Raw genomic sequence first — 15940 nt, 5'->3', positions numbered from 1 at the left:
AAGGAGTTCAGCTCTGAAGACCTAAAGAAGATACATGTAGGTGGGGATATATGATGGGGGAGGTGACAGCCAGACTGTGGAGTCTAGCCTTGAGATGGTAGGCCCAGTGGGGGTGAATGGGGAGTAGGTTCATACTTTAGGTCTTCTCTACAAGAAGGGGAAGGGGAATCTCAGGTTACAGTAGAGTTGTTGGCCATAAGCTGGTTTTCCCCAAACTAGTCTTCTTGAATGCCTAGAACCTTGGGGTGTCACTATGACCACTTCTATGGTCTGAATATCTATACCCCCTCCCCAAATTCTTATGTTGAAAACCTAATGCCCAAGGTGAAGACTTTAGATGGGGCCTTTGAAAAGTGATTAGGTCATAAGGGGAGAGCCCTAATAAATGGGATCAGTGCCCTCATAAAAAAGGCCCCATAGATCAACCTTGCCCCTTCTGCCATGAGAGGATACAAGAAGTTGGGAGTCTGAAACCTGGAAAAGAGCTCTCACCCAACCATGCTGGCACTTTGATCAAAGTCTTCCAGCATCCAGACTGTGAGAAATTTGTTTTTTATAAACCACTCAATCTGTGGTACTTTGTTATAGAAATCTGAACAGCCTAAGACACTCACCATGATAGGAGACAAGACATACTACACCAATTTTAATTTCCAGGAAATTGGTGAGCAGATATTTTTAAACTTTGGGCTATCTCATTAGCAGTTAACCCTACCATTATCTATAGGCAGAACATGGTTCCATATACCAGGATGGAGACCAGGGTTGGTGGCTCTTGTATTAGTTTTGGCATGACTGGGCCTGAAAACACACCAGATTATCAGCCCTGCTGCACATTTCACTGGGTATCAATCAGACATATAGGCTCTGAAAGACAGGAAAACTGGGGTGGGAATAAGGAGGACAGAGTGGCCATCACCCATAACATAACATCCTGCCTAGCCTGGGGCTTGTCTCTCTCAGCTTTGTCTAGTTGGGAGAGAATATGGAACTGAATGTGATTCATGCTGACAGCCAGAGTCCACAGTCGTCCGGGCCAGGGTAAGGATATGTCCCTGACAAGTAACGCCAGGATTCTTCATCCATGTTTCTTGAAGTCCTGTATCTATTTCTCCAGGAGCAGGGGTCCCAGCACCCTAGGCAGAGTGTCAGGGAAGGTCTGTGTCTGGGCCTGTGGAGGGTAGAAATGCCTTGGGCCTGAGATCTGTAAGCACCTGTGACAGCCCTGGCTGTAGCAGAGGCATAGCAGTGGCCAACAGTTCTCTTCAGAGAACTTACCCTTGTCCCTTACCAAAGATAGGGACACTGGCCACTGACCAACAAGAAGGACACCTCCTAACAAGCCTCCCTCATAGCCCCTTAGTACCAATCTCCAGCTGTCCAGAAGGAACTAAGGAATGAGAATTGGTGGTCAGGTCAGAGTAAGGTGGGTTGCAGCCAGTGTTGGGCTAGGTGCCAGGCTCTCCCTACTCAGCTGTTCACAGGCTTGCTTCTCACAGCAGATAGTGCCCAGGAGCCAAGCACACAGGCTTATAAGTTCCCCACTGTCCCCCCCCCCCCCACATCCTTTTATGCCAGGTGTGCCTTGCAGATCTCCTACACCCATCAAGCTGCTTCTTGTTTAGTCTTTATTCATGCTGATCTATCTGGAATAACCTCCCCCTTTGCCCTGTCTAGCCTTTTCACCTAATTTTTCCTTATCCTCTAAAGTATATTTCAGTCCCTACCAATGCTGTGGAGCCTTTCCTGATGAGCTCCTCTTAGCCCTGACCCCAGCTGAGTGTGGTCTATTGATCCCAGTGTCTCAGATGGGCTTATATCATTTCATTGACAAGTATATTAAAATCATCTGTTTAGAGGCACGTGGATAGCTCAGTTGAGCATCCAACTCTTGATCTCAGTTCAGGTCTTGATCTCAGGGCTATGAGTTCAAGCCCCAAGTTAGACTTCATGCTGGGTATGGAGCCTACTTAAAAAAAGAAAGAAAAAAAATCCTCTGTTTATGTTTGTCTTTTCCCGCTGTACTGTGCTTCCAGAGAATGTTTCTTTTTCTCATCCTTTGAGCTCCAGGGCCCAGGATTTAGACCTAACATGTAATAGATATCAGTTAATTTTTGTTAAATCAAAGAGCTATAACTTTAATAGTCCAGGGCTTTTTTTTTTTTTTTTTTAAGATTTTATTTATTGGTGAGAGAGAACGAGAGAAAGAGAGAGAGAGAGAGAGGCACAGAGACATAGGTAGAGGGAGAAGCAGGCTCCCTGGAAGGAGCTTGATATGGGACTCGATCCCAGGACCCCGGGATCACGACCTGAGCTGAAGGCAGATGCTCAGCCACTGAGCCACCCAGGTGCCCCAGTCCAGGGCTTTAGAAACTGAGAGGAAATAAGTAACCTCTTCCTTCCTGGTGCATATGGCTTTAGCAGCCTTTCCACTCTGGGTTTATATATTCTTCTATCTTCCCAATGGTACTACCACCCACTTACTGCCTTCCCCTCAGCCCAATTTCTATCTACTAAATCAACTTAAGGCTAAAGCTATTCTGCCTCACAGGTGAGAATGAGTCCATCCAAACTTAAAATTTCCGTTGAGTTTTGGCACTCAAGTGAGATGCAGGAGGTAGTGTAGTGAAGTACAGAGAGCATCAGCTCTAGTGTCAGGCAGACCTGGGTTCAAATCCCATCCCATTTACCAGCTGTATGACATTAGGTAAATCTCTTCAATTCTCTGGGCCTCAGTTTTCCAAGGATAAAACACGGAGACTAATTTCTCCATAGGATTTGCCTTAGTTTGGGTTTCCCCAGAGGCAGACCTAATTTGAGTGCAAATACCTTAACTGGGAAGCCATCCCAGCCAGGCTAGAATTAGGGTGATGCTTATGAATGCCTATCTACAAAATGTAAAAAGGCCCTCATACCATCACATAAGTGCCAACTCTGCCCTTATGTGGTGAGGGTCCCTCACCCTAGTCCCAGCCCTGATCCAGAAACCACTGACAACAGAGCTGGAAATGAGGTAGGAATAAAAGGAAACCAACAGAACACATACCATAATTAAGTTGCTGCTGGGAGCTACAGAGGCTCAATCCCACAGAGGAACTCTGGGAACTCTAGTGGGGAATGAGGCTCAAGTATTTATCCTCCAACTTCCATTTTTCACTAGCTGAGGACTGCCTCAGGGGCTTAAGTCCTAGCTTTCCCAGCCTGTGCCACACACAAGTCTAGAGACATGCTAAGGCAGCGAGTGGAAAGTTCTTGCAATAGGACATTGTGAGTATGTAATAGAATGGTGAGTGCCCAGGGGAAATGGGCAAGGCACAGCCTCTGCTAGAGGGCTGTTGTAAGGATGAAAGGAAATTTCACAACCACAATGCCTAACACAAATAACTCCTCTTTCCCAATTTATGGTAATAGCTTATGAAGTTCATGGAGACTTCCAGCTCTCCAACAAGAGTTGGTAATACCAGCAGATCATCTGCTCGCCATCTTTCAGAAGAAACAAAAACAAAACAACCCAAAACCTAGGGGTTGTAGGTGAGCTCTAAATTCCCAAGGACTCAAGCTTGTTGTGGAAGGCTAGTAGTTGATGAAGCTAACGAAGTTAAGCGCTCACTACATGAACCGTCTCCTCTTGCATCTGCATCCCATCCCTCTCTGGCTTTATCATCTCTCACCCTAACACAACTTATGACATACAAAACTGGCATCACATTAATAACTGCTGCCACTTATTCATCTTCTTCATGAGACAGATACTGTGAATTTATACCCATTATCTTAGAACCCCGTTAAGTATGATTTTCCCATTTTATGGACAAGGAAACTAAGTCTCAGAGGGGTTAACCTGTATCAGAAGCAGGGGTCAGATTCAGTCTGATGTGATACTCTTTCCACTGACTTGTCTCACTAATGCCTCTCCTACAGGACCACTGACACATGGAGAATAAAACAAAAAGCCAACAAGCAGCCTTTACCAAAGATAGGGACACTGGAGTGGGAGGAGGGGGCAAAGGGGTAGGGCAGCAGAGGGCACTGGAGAAAGCTGTTTCCCCCTGACTCCCCACTAGCTAACAAGAAAGCCTATTGGTCCTGGTGCTGTTGACCCATACTCTCCTCCAACAATTTGCCACTGACACATGTTCTAGGGAGACTGTGCAATTTTAAGCTAAAAAATTAGCTTTCTAGAATCAGCCTTTCCCCTTTTTTTCCTCTTCAGGCAGAGATAAACATACTATCCCATTTATAATGTTCTACCTCCAATAAATTGCCATTTAATGAGAGAGATTAGTGAGAATTAAGTTGATGGGACAGAACTAATAAACTACTTTTTGTTAGAAGGAAAACACTAGAGTCAAAGCATTTTCTTTAGGACTGAATATGAGGAGCACTGTGATCTCACTGCCATGGACAAAAAAGTGGCTTTATTTATTCCTCTGAGCCTTTGTTTCCTCACCTGAAAATTAGGGAGGATACTACCTACCTCACAGAGTTGCTGTGAGGATTAAATGAAGGTACATACATTATCTAAACCACAGTAGTTCCTCAAAAAATAATACCTGTTATTTACGTGATGCTGGTCAAAAGGTCAGTGCCATCCAGCACCAAAACATGGAAGAAATAGTGTGCCTGCCATTCTGCCTTCTTTTAACTCAAAGAGCTTGTGTGCAATGGCATAGGTAAGAAACAGTACCTTAAAAGCTTATGCTGTACCTTCCACCCTAGCTATCTCTGAACCCCCAAGTCTAACACACACCTCATTTTCATCTTATAATCAAGAAAAAGGTAACTTTGAACTTGATGAATCAGAAGTTAGTCTGAGTGGTGCCCCTATTTATCCTGTCCCAGGATCCTTTCGTGCTCAGTAGCCACCTCCCACAGTCTTTTATTATATCTTCAAATCATCTTGAGCCAACGCTAGCTTTCTTAGAATCCTGTTTGGTCATCTCCCTCAGGTAGTTGCTTCTGCCATTTGACATCCTCTCATCTTTGGAGTCTGTAAGTACGCTGCAGACAGACCACATCTCTGTTCTACACTGAAAGCTCCTGGGCAATGTGGTCAAGAATGTGCACTCCTCTACAAATATACTGAAATAGAAGTTATTTCCTATTGCTCCTATGACCTTTGACAGCAAAGAACTAATCTTGGTTTTAATAGATGAATATGCTTGGTATTGCCACTGGTTAATCTAGGAGGAAAAATAATTGCATAGGAAATAATAAGAGCATTCACTTACAAACTCCTTGTAAGAATGGCCAGAGATATCCCTCAAAGGTCCTATGCTCCAGCTGAGAACTCTTAACTATGTGAGGCAGCAAGATGAAGTGACAGGTCGCTGAATGGTAGGGATAGTAAAATAAGAAGCAGGATTTGATGTCTTGGCACCTTCCACAATGATATCAGAAAAGGTCAAGGGAGTAACCATGCAGTGCTCAGAATTGTGCACTATACACTCAATGAATATAGGCAGTATGTCAAAAAACAGTAATGGAATTAATTAGGAAACATGTAATTTAGGAGTCTCAGAACTGGCTCCACAATTTAAATATTCCCATCCCAAGCCCTGCAACACAGAGGAAAAAAGGGAAGATCTCCATCTTATTGAAATAAGATTTCATACAAACATAAATATATTTAAATTTTCTTTTAACTATAAGTGAATCCAGACTGTTATAAAACAGAATACTATACACAATTGTCTGTATAGCTTATAGAAAACATCAAAACAAGAATGCTGAGTTGGTGCTGGTGGTGAAAACTGCAGGGCCAAAAAACTTGTTCAACAATGAAACAGAAGCCACTAAGACTTAATGACACGGCCCACCCCTATTGCTAATGGTTTTGTCGGTGTCTGGACCCTAGAAATTCAGGGTTTTCTCCTTCTTCCTCTGCCTGCTTTGGTCCGTGTCCGACTACCTTGCCGAACGTTAAGTTGCTTTTTAAAGTCCACTAAGCAATCTGTGGCTTCTGAAATGGAAACAAAAGACTTGATGGGAGACTCATTTAAGTCGAGATGTGCAAGGGAACTCTGCATCTCTTTGCTGCAGCCTGCCTCTTCCATCCCTGGTGAGGGCATCCTAGAGAGAAGGGGGAAAAATCCAGAATTCAGGATACACCTACTAAAAAGCACTAAGTTTTGTGTCATGCATTGTACAAGGGCTTTTACACATCATTATTTTATATAATCTTTGTAATAATCCAACCAGATGAGCACTATCATTCCCCTTTCAAAGATAAGGACATTGGGTAAATTATATACCCAAAGCCACACAACAGATAGTGAGAGAATGAGAATTCATACCCAAATTCCCAAACTTTTTTAAAATTATTTTTTTGCCAAATTCCCAAACATCTTGAAATCTAGGTTGGAAAACCAGGGTTAGGAGGCAAGAATAAGTCACAACTCTGATTCTGCCTGTTTTAACACCATGAAACTGAACTAGCCATCCAATTCTTAGCCCAGATATATTTGGGGGTGGGGTATCATAAGAGAAGTCACACAGTTCCGTGGTGATTTCTAGCTTAATATCCACTATACACAGAACCCAGGACCTGGTCTGTACTTTTCTAGAACTGCTGACAGCCATACTTCAACGTATGCCCTAATTCACCTGAAGCCTGTTTCTGAAGACTTGGTCTTTATTTCTGCATCTGTAAGAAGAGAGAGAAAAAAAAATAATGTTGTTAACAGTGTTGTAATCATACCACTTCTCTCTGCTCATATGCTTCCTGTGTTCTGGGTGCTGTTTTTTCATCAGTCTTATACAGGTAGCTCAGATCCCCATCCCCATAAAATGTGAGCATTAGCATCTAACAGGCTCAGTTGTGTCAAAAGTATAAGGTGAACACTTCTGAATGAACAACCTCTGAATAATCTACTTCAAATCTGGACTTGCGGAACAAGGAGCTGCCAAGGGAAATCTGCCACCTGCAGAGATTTGCAACATGCTGGTCTAGAGGCAGCAGGGAGAGGCTGCCTTTTTATAGTCATCAGAAGGCAAAACAGATTTGCTTAGTGGCAATGAACTATCAGAACTAGAAGGTAAGCAAATCTCACCAGGCGTAAGTAAAAGCTCCTCTTCCATCTGTATCTAGTGAATTTTAACAACAGCAACTAATAACAACAGTAATAATAGCACCTAACATTTATCAAGAGCCTATTTATGCCAGGGAATATGTTTGGAACTTTACTATATATAATTCTTAAAATCTATGAAGTCAGTATTATTTTAACTTTATGCAATGCTGCTAACCAATCCACTCTACTGCTTCCTAAATACTAGGCACAGAGAAACAGAGTTACTTTCTACAATCTCCCAGGAGTGTAGGTTGGGACACTAAACTAAAAGTAACCAATGATGCACAAAGCATTAGGAGGAGGAAGAAATGTCTGCATGTCTGGTTTTTAAGCCTGTTCCCTTATAAGATACTCAGGGTTTATGTCATTCCCCTGTGATTTGGAAAAAAAATTCCCCCTTTACAGGAAGTTCTGAAAGTTCAGGCTCTATAAAGCCTGAAATGAAACACAGGATGAGTAAGACAGGGTATGTCCTCATCATCTTTAGGGAGATATAACCTAGACTGAGTCTCAAAGTCTGGCCAATGGGTCAAATGTACACCCACATAACTCCAACAAACAGTGAGTTGGCAGTCATTATTTTCATTAGAAGGCCTTCGACATAAGCTCACGAAACTGGTCCTGGGGTCTTCACCTGCAGTCTTGTGTTCAGACTGCTCCAAGAGACTGAGGAGTCGGCCTTCACTGTGGTTTTTTTCCTATGACAGAGAAAAACAGATGAAAGGATTATCTCACGACAGAGAATCTAAAATATAACTTCCTTAGCCCAGATCACATCTGTCTCCAGGAGAGAAGAAATGTAGGACATAGATCTGGGAAAGTCTTATGCTTTCTAACAAATGAGGGTATACATGTAAAAACACAAACTGTGATGATGAACAGAATTTATCTTCATACCAAGAATGGGTAACCAGAGTCAAGGCAAATTATCCCACTAAGATTATATTAAAGAACAGTAGCCTTTGACTTATGATGGATTTGGAGAGATTTAAAATAGAAAATAACAGTTTCAAGGTAGCTTCTAGAGGTAGTGATGCCAGAAGAATAAACTGGCTCTATGATACAGGCACTTATCTATAAGCCCCAACTCCAAATCACTACCTCGAAATCACCCCATTCGTACAGGGGTCCCTTTCTTCTGTCATGACAGATAATGGCTTTTCTACCTTCGTGTGCAGTGATTGCTGTCAGTAAGCAATATGGAGCTGCTGCTTTATTTTTGATCTCTAAACCAACACTTGCTCTTTCTGATCTCTAATTGCAAAGCCCAGAAAGCACATTCATCTTCCCAGTGCCCAGGGGCCAAATCTCACAGCTTCCTAAGACCAAACACACAGGTACTAAACAGAGTTGATCTCAAATATGTTCCTGGCAGTGAGGATATGATTGGATATCCTTTCTAGAAAGGAATTTGGTGGTATGTTTCAACAGATTTCAAAATGTTTATATGTATTCCCCTATGAGTTGCACTTCAGGAAATCTATTCTAAGAAATAGTGGTACACAGATTAATGTTCAAATACAATCTTATAATAAAGAGAATTGGAAAGAATGTGAATGTCCAATAATATAAGAATGGTTTAGTGACTTCTGTGCAATACAAACATTAAGAGTAAGTTTTAAAAATAGTTTGAAAATAAACCTAGGAATGTGTTTATGCTACAATGTTTATACCAACACACACACACACACACACACACACACACACACACACACGTTCTCAACTACATTAAAAATGCATAGGGAAAAAAGAAAATAGGCCAAAATACTAAAAGTTATCTCTGAGTAGCTGAATTATGGGTGATAACTTCCCAATTCTTTATACTTTTTTTATACTTTTTTTTTAACTTCTATGTTTCCTACAGTGAGCATTTATTTTCTTTTAATTAAAAGAAAATATAATTTTAAAATGAAATCTTATTTCTAGATAGGCAAAAAAGGAAGGAGGAAGAAAAAAAAGCATATGAAAGAACTTTGGAGAATTTCCTAAAACATTCCATACATACCTTTGGGTTCCTCAGCTGATGCTGTTGCTTTTCCTCTATAGCTGAGCATAACTTCCCACTCTCTTCAGGTCCAGCTCCTTGGTCACCCCTGGCAAGCTGGAGACAGGACTCTACATGACTCTGGTACTCTCTGAATGGGACCAGGGATTTACAGAGATAACACTTCTCATTCCTAGCCAATCAAAAGAAAAAAGAGCAGTTTTAAGATTTGCTTTTGCCCCTGGGCTCCTGTATATGTCTCAAATTGTGTTTTTATGTTATCCTGTCAACTGTGTTTCTACGTTATTCTGTGGAAAAGACATGTCAACCAATGCAGATTCACTCAGCAGGATCACCAATAAAACTAACCCGATGCTAATCAAAAGGACTGAGTGATTAGCGGTTTTCCCTGACTGTTTCTCTGTACCCTGCTGTTGCAGCAGTGAGATGGTAATGAACTCAGCTCTTCTAACTATCTCAAACAATGGTGATTGCTCTTCAGACATAAAATATTCTGTCAAACTCTTTTGAAATTAAGTGTAATAGTTTTTTCAAAGGGAAGTTAAAATTTAGACAGAAAAAGGAACACCAAGAGCATTAAATCAAGATGACATTTTTACCAGGGTGGATGAACTTGTCTGATTAGTAAATCAAGTCTGTATGCTGACTTCCTTAATTCTACAACCTGCAACATCAACTAGGAAGTTACCAAAACCATGTGGTTTTGCCAGAGACTTTTGCATAACTTCATATACATAGTTATTTTTATCTTTTTTATAACAGCAGAATCTGTATAAAGAGAGGAAACTGTGTCCTTGAAGTAAGGTTTATTGAGCATCAGTGAAAATGGAAACACTGGGGACAAAGGAAGAAAATGAACATTCATTAAGTATTTTCTCTGTAAAAAGAACTGGTACAAAAAAAAAAAAAAAAAAAGAACTGGTACAAAGCCCTTTTAAACACATTTTCTCAATTAATGGCCCTATTGAGAAGGTACTATTCTCCTAAAGTCCTATAGCTAATAATTATCAGAAGTCAGATCTGCTTGACTCTTAAGATCATCTTAGTTTTAAGAAGCTAAAGACAACTTTCCAAAGCTTGCTACTTTAGACTTCTCCTTCTGGCCATAACTATTCAGTTACTACACAGCAAGAGAGAGCTGAATTAGCTCTAAGGAAAACTTTCTCTGGGGGTCTTTGAAAACAGAACAAAACTGCCTAATGAGAAAAGCTAGACGAGTGTACTTTTCAAAATTTATGAATTAAAAAAAAACAATAAAAAACAAGATTTATGAATTAATACAAAAACCATATATTAATCCTCTCTGCTGAGAGACAGCAGCACTATGGAAGGAGCCTAGGTTTTTGAGTCAGGTAGTCTTTGCCAATTCTGGCCACGATCTTAAAGAATTTGAAGGGAAATTATAAATAACTGGTTATCTATTTTTAAAAAAGTATCTTATCAGCTATTGTGAGAGTTACTAAGTAAATCAAACACTTAGCACAGTAGCACATAACATTAGGTGTTCGACAAACAGCTATTACTGTTACTGCTGTCTCAAACGCATTTTATTAGACGCTGAGGATATAAACATGAATGAAGGCAAATATCTGCCTTCAAATAATTCACAGCCTACCCAGCGAGACAGAAATATCAAAAAGGAAAAAAAAATTACTGCAATATGGTGGGATGAATACAATCCTAGAGGAATGTCGATATGACAAGAATCCAAAGGGAACAAATGATCAGCTCTGCTCAACTGGATTAGGGAAAGCAGACTTGCAATTTCAGGTCTAAAATCTATATTTCAAAGATAGACATTTCTGCCTAATGACTAACTGCTTTAATGTATTGCTGGTAATGTCTTTACTTTCAGGAGGTATCACTTATACTGAACTACTCCTTAGAATGTACTTTCTTAGTCAAGCTGCAACTCACAACCCAAGGAAGTCACTATACTGTCGAACCTTTTGCAACTAAACTTCTGTACCATTACATTGCAAAATAGCTCACCACTTCCCAAAAGTACCAAACATAAATACACAAATTCAAAGAAAACAGAAAGCTAAGAGCAAATGGAATTAGTGGCAAGACTTTTTTAGGGTAATTAAAAAAAATACAGAGGCTACCTGCACTGACATAAACTGGGAATAAGAAAAATAACTTCAGACACCAAAGTAATGAAGTGATTGGAAGGCCAAAGAAACCCAGGGTAAGAGAGGAATAGATCTTTTTATTTAGTCCAAACAATACTATGTTAAAAGTGCTCTGACAACACAGCATACTTACTTACTTGTCAATGTCTAGGGAAGTCTGGGCAGCTGTCCCACTGTCACTCTTGCTCTTGGCCTCTTTTTGTCTCCGAGTCAACACTTTCAACAAAAGGAGGAGGGAAAGAAAGGGAAGGTGAGGGGGAAGAGAGAGAGAGAGAGAGCCAGGAAGAAAAGGAGGAAGAAAGGAAGGAAGGGAGGGAGGGAGAGAGGGAGGATGGGGGGGAAGACAAAGGGAAGGAGGGAGAGAGGAAAGAAGGGAGGGAGGGGGGGGAAGGAAGAGAGAGGAGGGTGAGGGAGGGAGGAAGGAATTAAGGAAGGGAAAGAAATAAAACTATTAGTTGGTAGTAGACTCTGAATATAAAAGACAAAATGTATGGGAAGAAGCAAAGTTTAAAATCCTATTCCACTGGAAAAAGTGGAGTGTGTGGGAAACCTCTGCCTTTCTAGCAAAGAGAATAACACCTGTAATGTATGCACTAAAACTGCCAGCCACAAGATGGGCTGTGGGATCTTTTTATCCCCTAATGAGATCTTTTTATCTATTTGCCAAGAGATTTAAAGATCTAGTCTAGGGGCGCCTGGGTGGCCCAGTCAAGTGTCTGACTCTTGGTTTCAGCTCAGGTCATGATCTCAGGGTTGTGACATGGAGCCAAAAGGGCTCCGTGCTCAGCGCAGAGTCTGCTTGTCCCTCCCTCTTTGCCCGGCCCGCTCCTCTGCTCATGCTTACGTGCTCTCTCTCTCTAAAATAAATAGACTCTTTTAAAAATATTTTTTAATAAAAAAAATTCTAGTCCACATAAGGTTTTGCATAGCACCCCAACTAGCAGCACCCAATCCCTTTACACTTTTCCAATCAAAATTCTGTCTGGTGTGACACATTCCAATGAGGTGTCCTATGATATACAGTAACAATAGCTACATCTATCTGAGTACCCATAATAGCTCCAATCTTTACTCTAGAAAGTGTTCCAATTATGAGAGGAAACGAGTACACAATGGTTAACACAAGCAGTTTTTCACACTACACTAGGACCACCTCCCAGTTCCAGTGGCATAAACAACTTTAGCCCAGGTGGCATACCAACACTTTGTCTCACATCAAAAGGCATCTGTTTATAAAGTCATGGTCTCTTAAGAGATCATGGAGGTTAATCAACTGTTCTCTATTCTTCATTCCTTGCAGTAACAAGAAAAACTATAACCATCTCACTTCAAATCTTGCCTTCTTCCCTCTCGACTTGAAATCCCCATGCCAGAGAATTTAGGAAGGTTATCAGTTCACAAAATAATTTGGGTTGTGAAGCATTGATCTAGTCCAGGAGTCAACTTTTTCTGTAAAGGGCCAAACAGTAAATACTTCAGACTTGGCAGGCCATATGATCTGTCACACTACTTAACTCTACACTGTAGTAGGAAGGCAGCCACAGACAACACACAAATAACTGGGTGTGGTATGTTCCAATAAACTTGACAAAAACAGATATCTGGCTAGATTTGGTCAGCTGTCCATAGTTTGCCTACCTTTCTAGTCCAACCTACTCATAAAAAAATGCCTTCTATAGCATCTTCAGTAAGTAATCATATATCCACAACTTGATTATATCCATTCACTGAGGGGAATTCACTTTCTCCTAGGGAAAAACTCATTCTATTGCTACATAACAATCCAACTCAATCTTTATTTACTGGGAGCTATATGAGTAAGTTTACCTGCTTTTCCATAAATCAGCTCTCTGAATGCTGAACAAGCTAGATTACAATCTTGGATTTACTTAGTTGTCTGCCCCACTGAAATGAACCTCCTTCAAAGCAGGGACTATATCTAGACATTAATCTAATCTCTAATGACTGAAGAAACTTTTTTTTTTAATAATAAATTTATTTTTTATTGGTGTTCAAACTGAAGAAACTTTTGATTGCCTAGGTTAATTCTAATCCTCATAACCATCCTCAAAATTGGTATTATATTCTGCCCTACTTTATTTATTTATTTATTTATTTATTTATTTATTTATTTACCCTACTTTAAAGTATAGAAACAAACTCAGGGAAATTGACTTTGCTAAGCTATCACAATTGGTTAAGTGGTAGAACCCAGGATAGATCAGCCTGATTTCCTATACCCAAGTTTTATATTCCTAGTTGATCTCCTTTACATACACCCCAATTTGTCAGTCTCTCTCTACATGTGTGGAACCCCAAAATGGACCACTTAACAAGCAGTCTGACCATTAAAGAGAACACAAGAACCACAAACTAACCCCAAGACTCATATTCTAATTCAGCCAACGCTGTATTTGCTTTCCTGACAATCTTAAATTGATCTTAAAGGCAATTAAGATCCATCCCCTAGGGATCCCTGGATGGCTCAGTGGTTTGGTGCCTGCTTTGGCCCGAGGCACGATCCTGGAGTCCCAGGATCGAATCCTGTGTCAGGCTCCTGGCGTGTAGCCTTCTTCTCCCTCTTTCTCTCTCTCTCTCTCTCTATCATAAATAAATAAATAAACAAACAAACAAACAAATATTTTTAAAAAAAGATCTATCCCCTACCCTCCCAAATTATCTTCAAATAAAATATTATCAAGACAAGTCTCCTAATTCTATACTTGGGTAACTAAGTTGTTGGTTAATTTTCCCCCCTTAAACTCAAGACTTTATATTTATCCCTGTTCTTTTCAGCTGAACATTCTAATTTGTTGAGATCATCTGCAGTCTTGATTCTGTCATCTGATGTTATCAGCTCTCTTTTCCAGCTTTGTGTCATTTGCATTTATGACATGAATGCTTTCTACATCTTCATCCAAGTCACTGAGGAAAATTATTATCATTATAATAAATGATAAAGCCAAGGACAGAAACCTGTGGCATTTTACTAGATATGACCATCTTCTTCGCTGTCATCCAAATTTCCTTTAACTACTTAATCAAGCAAATATTTATTGAGAATCTTCAATGTGCAAGTGATTTGGAGGATATACAAGAAATCATGTGATAGGGTCCTTGCTCTCAAGGAGCTTACAAGTTACTAAGGGAGAAAGTATATACACTCAAGTAATTATTAACACAAGGTTTTAAAAGATATGCATGATAAAACAAGATCATATACACACACAACTCCTCCCCCCCTTACCCCTCACAAGCAACAATATATAAATAGTGTTTGTCTCTGGGGAAGATGACAGGGACTCTTGGGGAATCCAACAGGACAGAGGCATACTTTTTGCACTATATACTTTTCTATACTGTCAAATTAAAAATTAAAAAAGAAAAAAAGAGACCAGATTATAGAGCGGTCTTAGGTACAAATTAAAGTACATTATCTATTTCCAAGGTTCTTTCCAACCCAGAGATTTATAAATAAAAAGAAAGTATTGTAGGAGAAAAACATCCTGGACATAGTTGTATAACCACCTTCAAATCCACCTCCTATTCTAACAGCCAGTCCACATTTCTCCATCTTATGTAGAAGGACTTTATGAGAGATCTTATCAAGTGTCTCACTGAAATCAATTCTCAAAAGAATAGCACCTCACAGATTACAGAAACCTTTAAGGGTTGTTTTTCTCCCTCTCTTTCCATTTGTCCATCTTGACTACCAAGTATTTTTCCAAAAAGAAATACTTGGAAAGCACTCCACAAAAGCAAGGCTAGAAAAAGAATTAATTGCTTCTAGCACTTATATATATATATGCCTCTATTGCACATAGCAGATTTCTGTTGTTACTTATTTATATGTCAGTCTTCCTTCTATACCATGTAACTTTCTGAATTCAGAGATTCTGGGTTTTGTTTCTTCAGCATCCTCAGCAGAGTACAGAATTGATAAGATGCTAATAAATATTTGCCAAATTAAATCACAGCAATGGATTCAAAAAAGCTCTTGTTTTATGAGGGCATTTTCTGTGCCAGTGACTTTATAAACATAATTTCTAATCTTTTACCACAAGGCATATGATTATCTGTATTTTATAGCTGATGAAATAATAAATAACCTGATTAAGATCAGAAAGCTAAAACAACAGCAACAACAAAGAAACGTGGCACCAGGAACACAACACAAATCTAATTTTACAAAAGCATATGTTGAGAAACCTGGCTACCTTAGTCGATAGAGCATGCAACTCTTAATCTCGGTTGTATACAGAGATTACTTAAAAATAAAATCATAAAAAATAAAATAAAGCAGCATATGTTGTTTTACAAGAGCAGGCTGCCTTTCCTGGAAAATAAGAGGATAAAGAATGAGAAAAGAAAATGGTAAATGAGTGGGCAAGTGGAAAAGAATTTGAGGGTAGAGATTTGGCAGATGGCTAAAAACTATATGCTAATTCTTTTATTAAGTGTTATGATAAAAAAAAAAGTGTTATGATCAGAGAGTGAACTGGACTGGACCCTACAGCTACATTTTCCCTTTGAAACCTATCGTCCCTACCAAGGAGCATGAAGGTATATGTTGCTTTAAAGGAGCCTGCTACACACTAGAGTTTTTGAGGGCTGAAAACCGCTGTTTCAAATAGCTGCAGAAGAAATTTCAATATGAAACTTAAGTCCAAAACCTAACTACTGGTAACAACTGCCAAAGATTTCAAAAGGAACAAGGGAGTCTGAGG

The 15940-nt window shown here is 39.8% G+C and overlaps 1 protein-coding gene and 1 long non-coding RNA gene across 7 annotated transcripts in view; one reads left to right on the top strand and one right to left on the bottom strand.

Annotated features, from left to right (window-relative positions):
- LOC140632206 (uncharacterized) overlaps positions 1-15940 on the top strand; it is a 51373-nt gene that overhangs the window by 641 nt on the left and 34792 nt on the right. The window contains exon 1 of one of the 2 annotated variants that reach the window (XR_012029719.1): positions 1345-7037. The exons of the other annotated variant lie outside the window; for it this stretch is intronic. This is a non-coding gene — a long non-coding RNA (uncharacterized lncRNA). Of the gene's footprint in view, positions 1-1344; positions 7038-15940 lie in introns of those variants that run through there. 2 annotated transcript variants of the gene reach the window in all.
- The window catches only part of UIMC1 (ubiquitin interaction motif containing 1), a 126975-nt gene continuing 116659 nt past the window's right edge, over positions 5625-15940 (bottom strand). For 4 of the 5 annotated variants that reach the window (XM_072824046.1, XM_072824051.1, XM_072824048.1 and 1 more), the window contains 5 exons: positions 11351-11429; positions 9079-9250; positions 7708-7771; positions 6607-6646; positions 5625-6072 (listed from right to left, as the gene is read on the bottom strand). In XM_072824046.1, the coding sequence (XP_072680147.1) occupies positions 5862-6072; positions 6607-6646; positions 7708-7771; positions 9079-9250; positions 11351-11429 (566 nt within the window). In that variant the 3' untranslated portion in view covers positions 5625-5861. Of the gene's footprint in view, positions 6073-6606; positions 6647-7618; positions 7772-9078; positions 9251-11350; positions 11430-15940 lie in introns of all 5 variants that reach the window. The other variant, XM_072824049.1, reaches the window with a different exon arrangement.

The sequence above is a fragment of the Canis lupus genome, chromosome 4 (genome assembly GCF_048164855.1).
Source record: "Canis lupus baileyi chromosome 4, mCanLup2.hap1, whole genome shotgun sequence".
NCBI lineage: Eukaryota > Metazoa > Chordata > Mammalia > Carnivora > Canidae > Canis > Canis lupus.
Note: the sequence above shows the minus strand (reverse complement) of the source record. Positions and strands in the feature narration are given on the sequence as shown.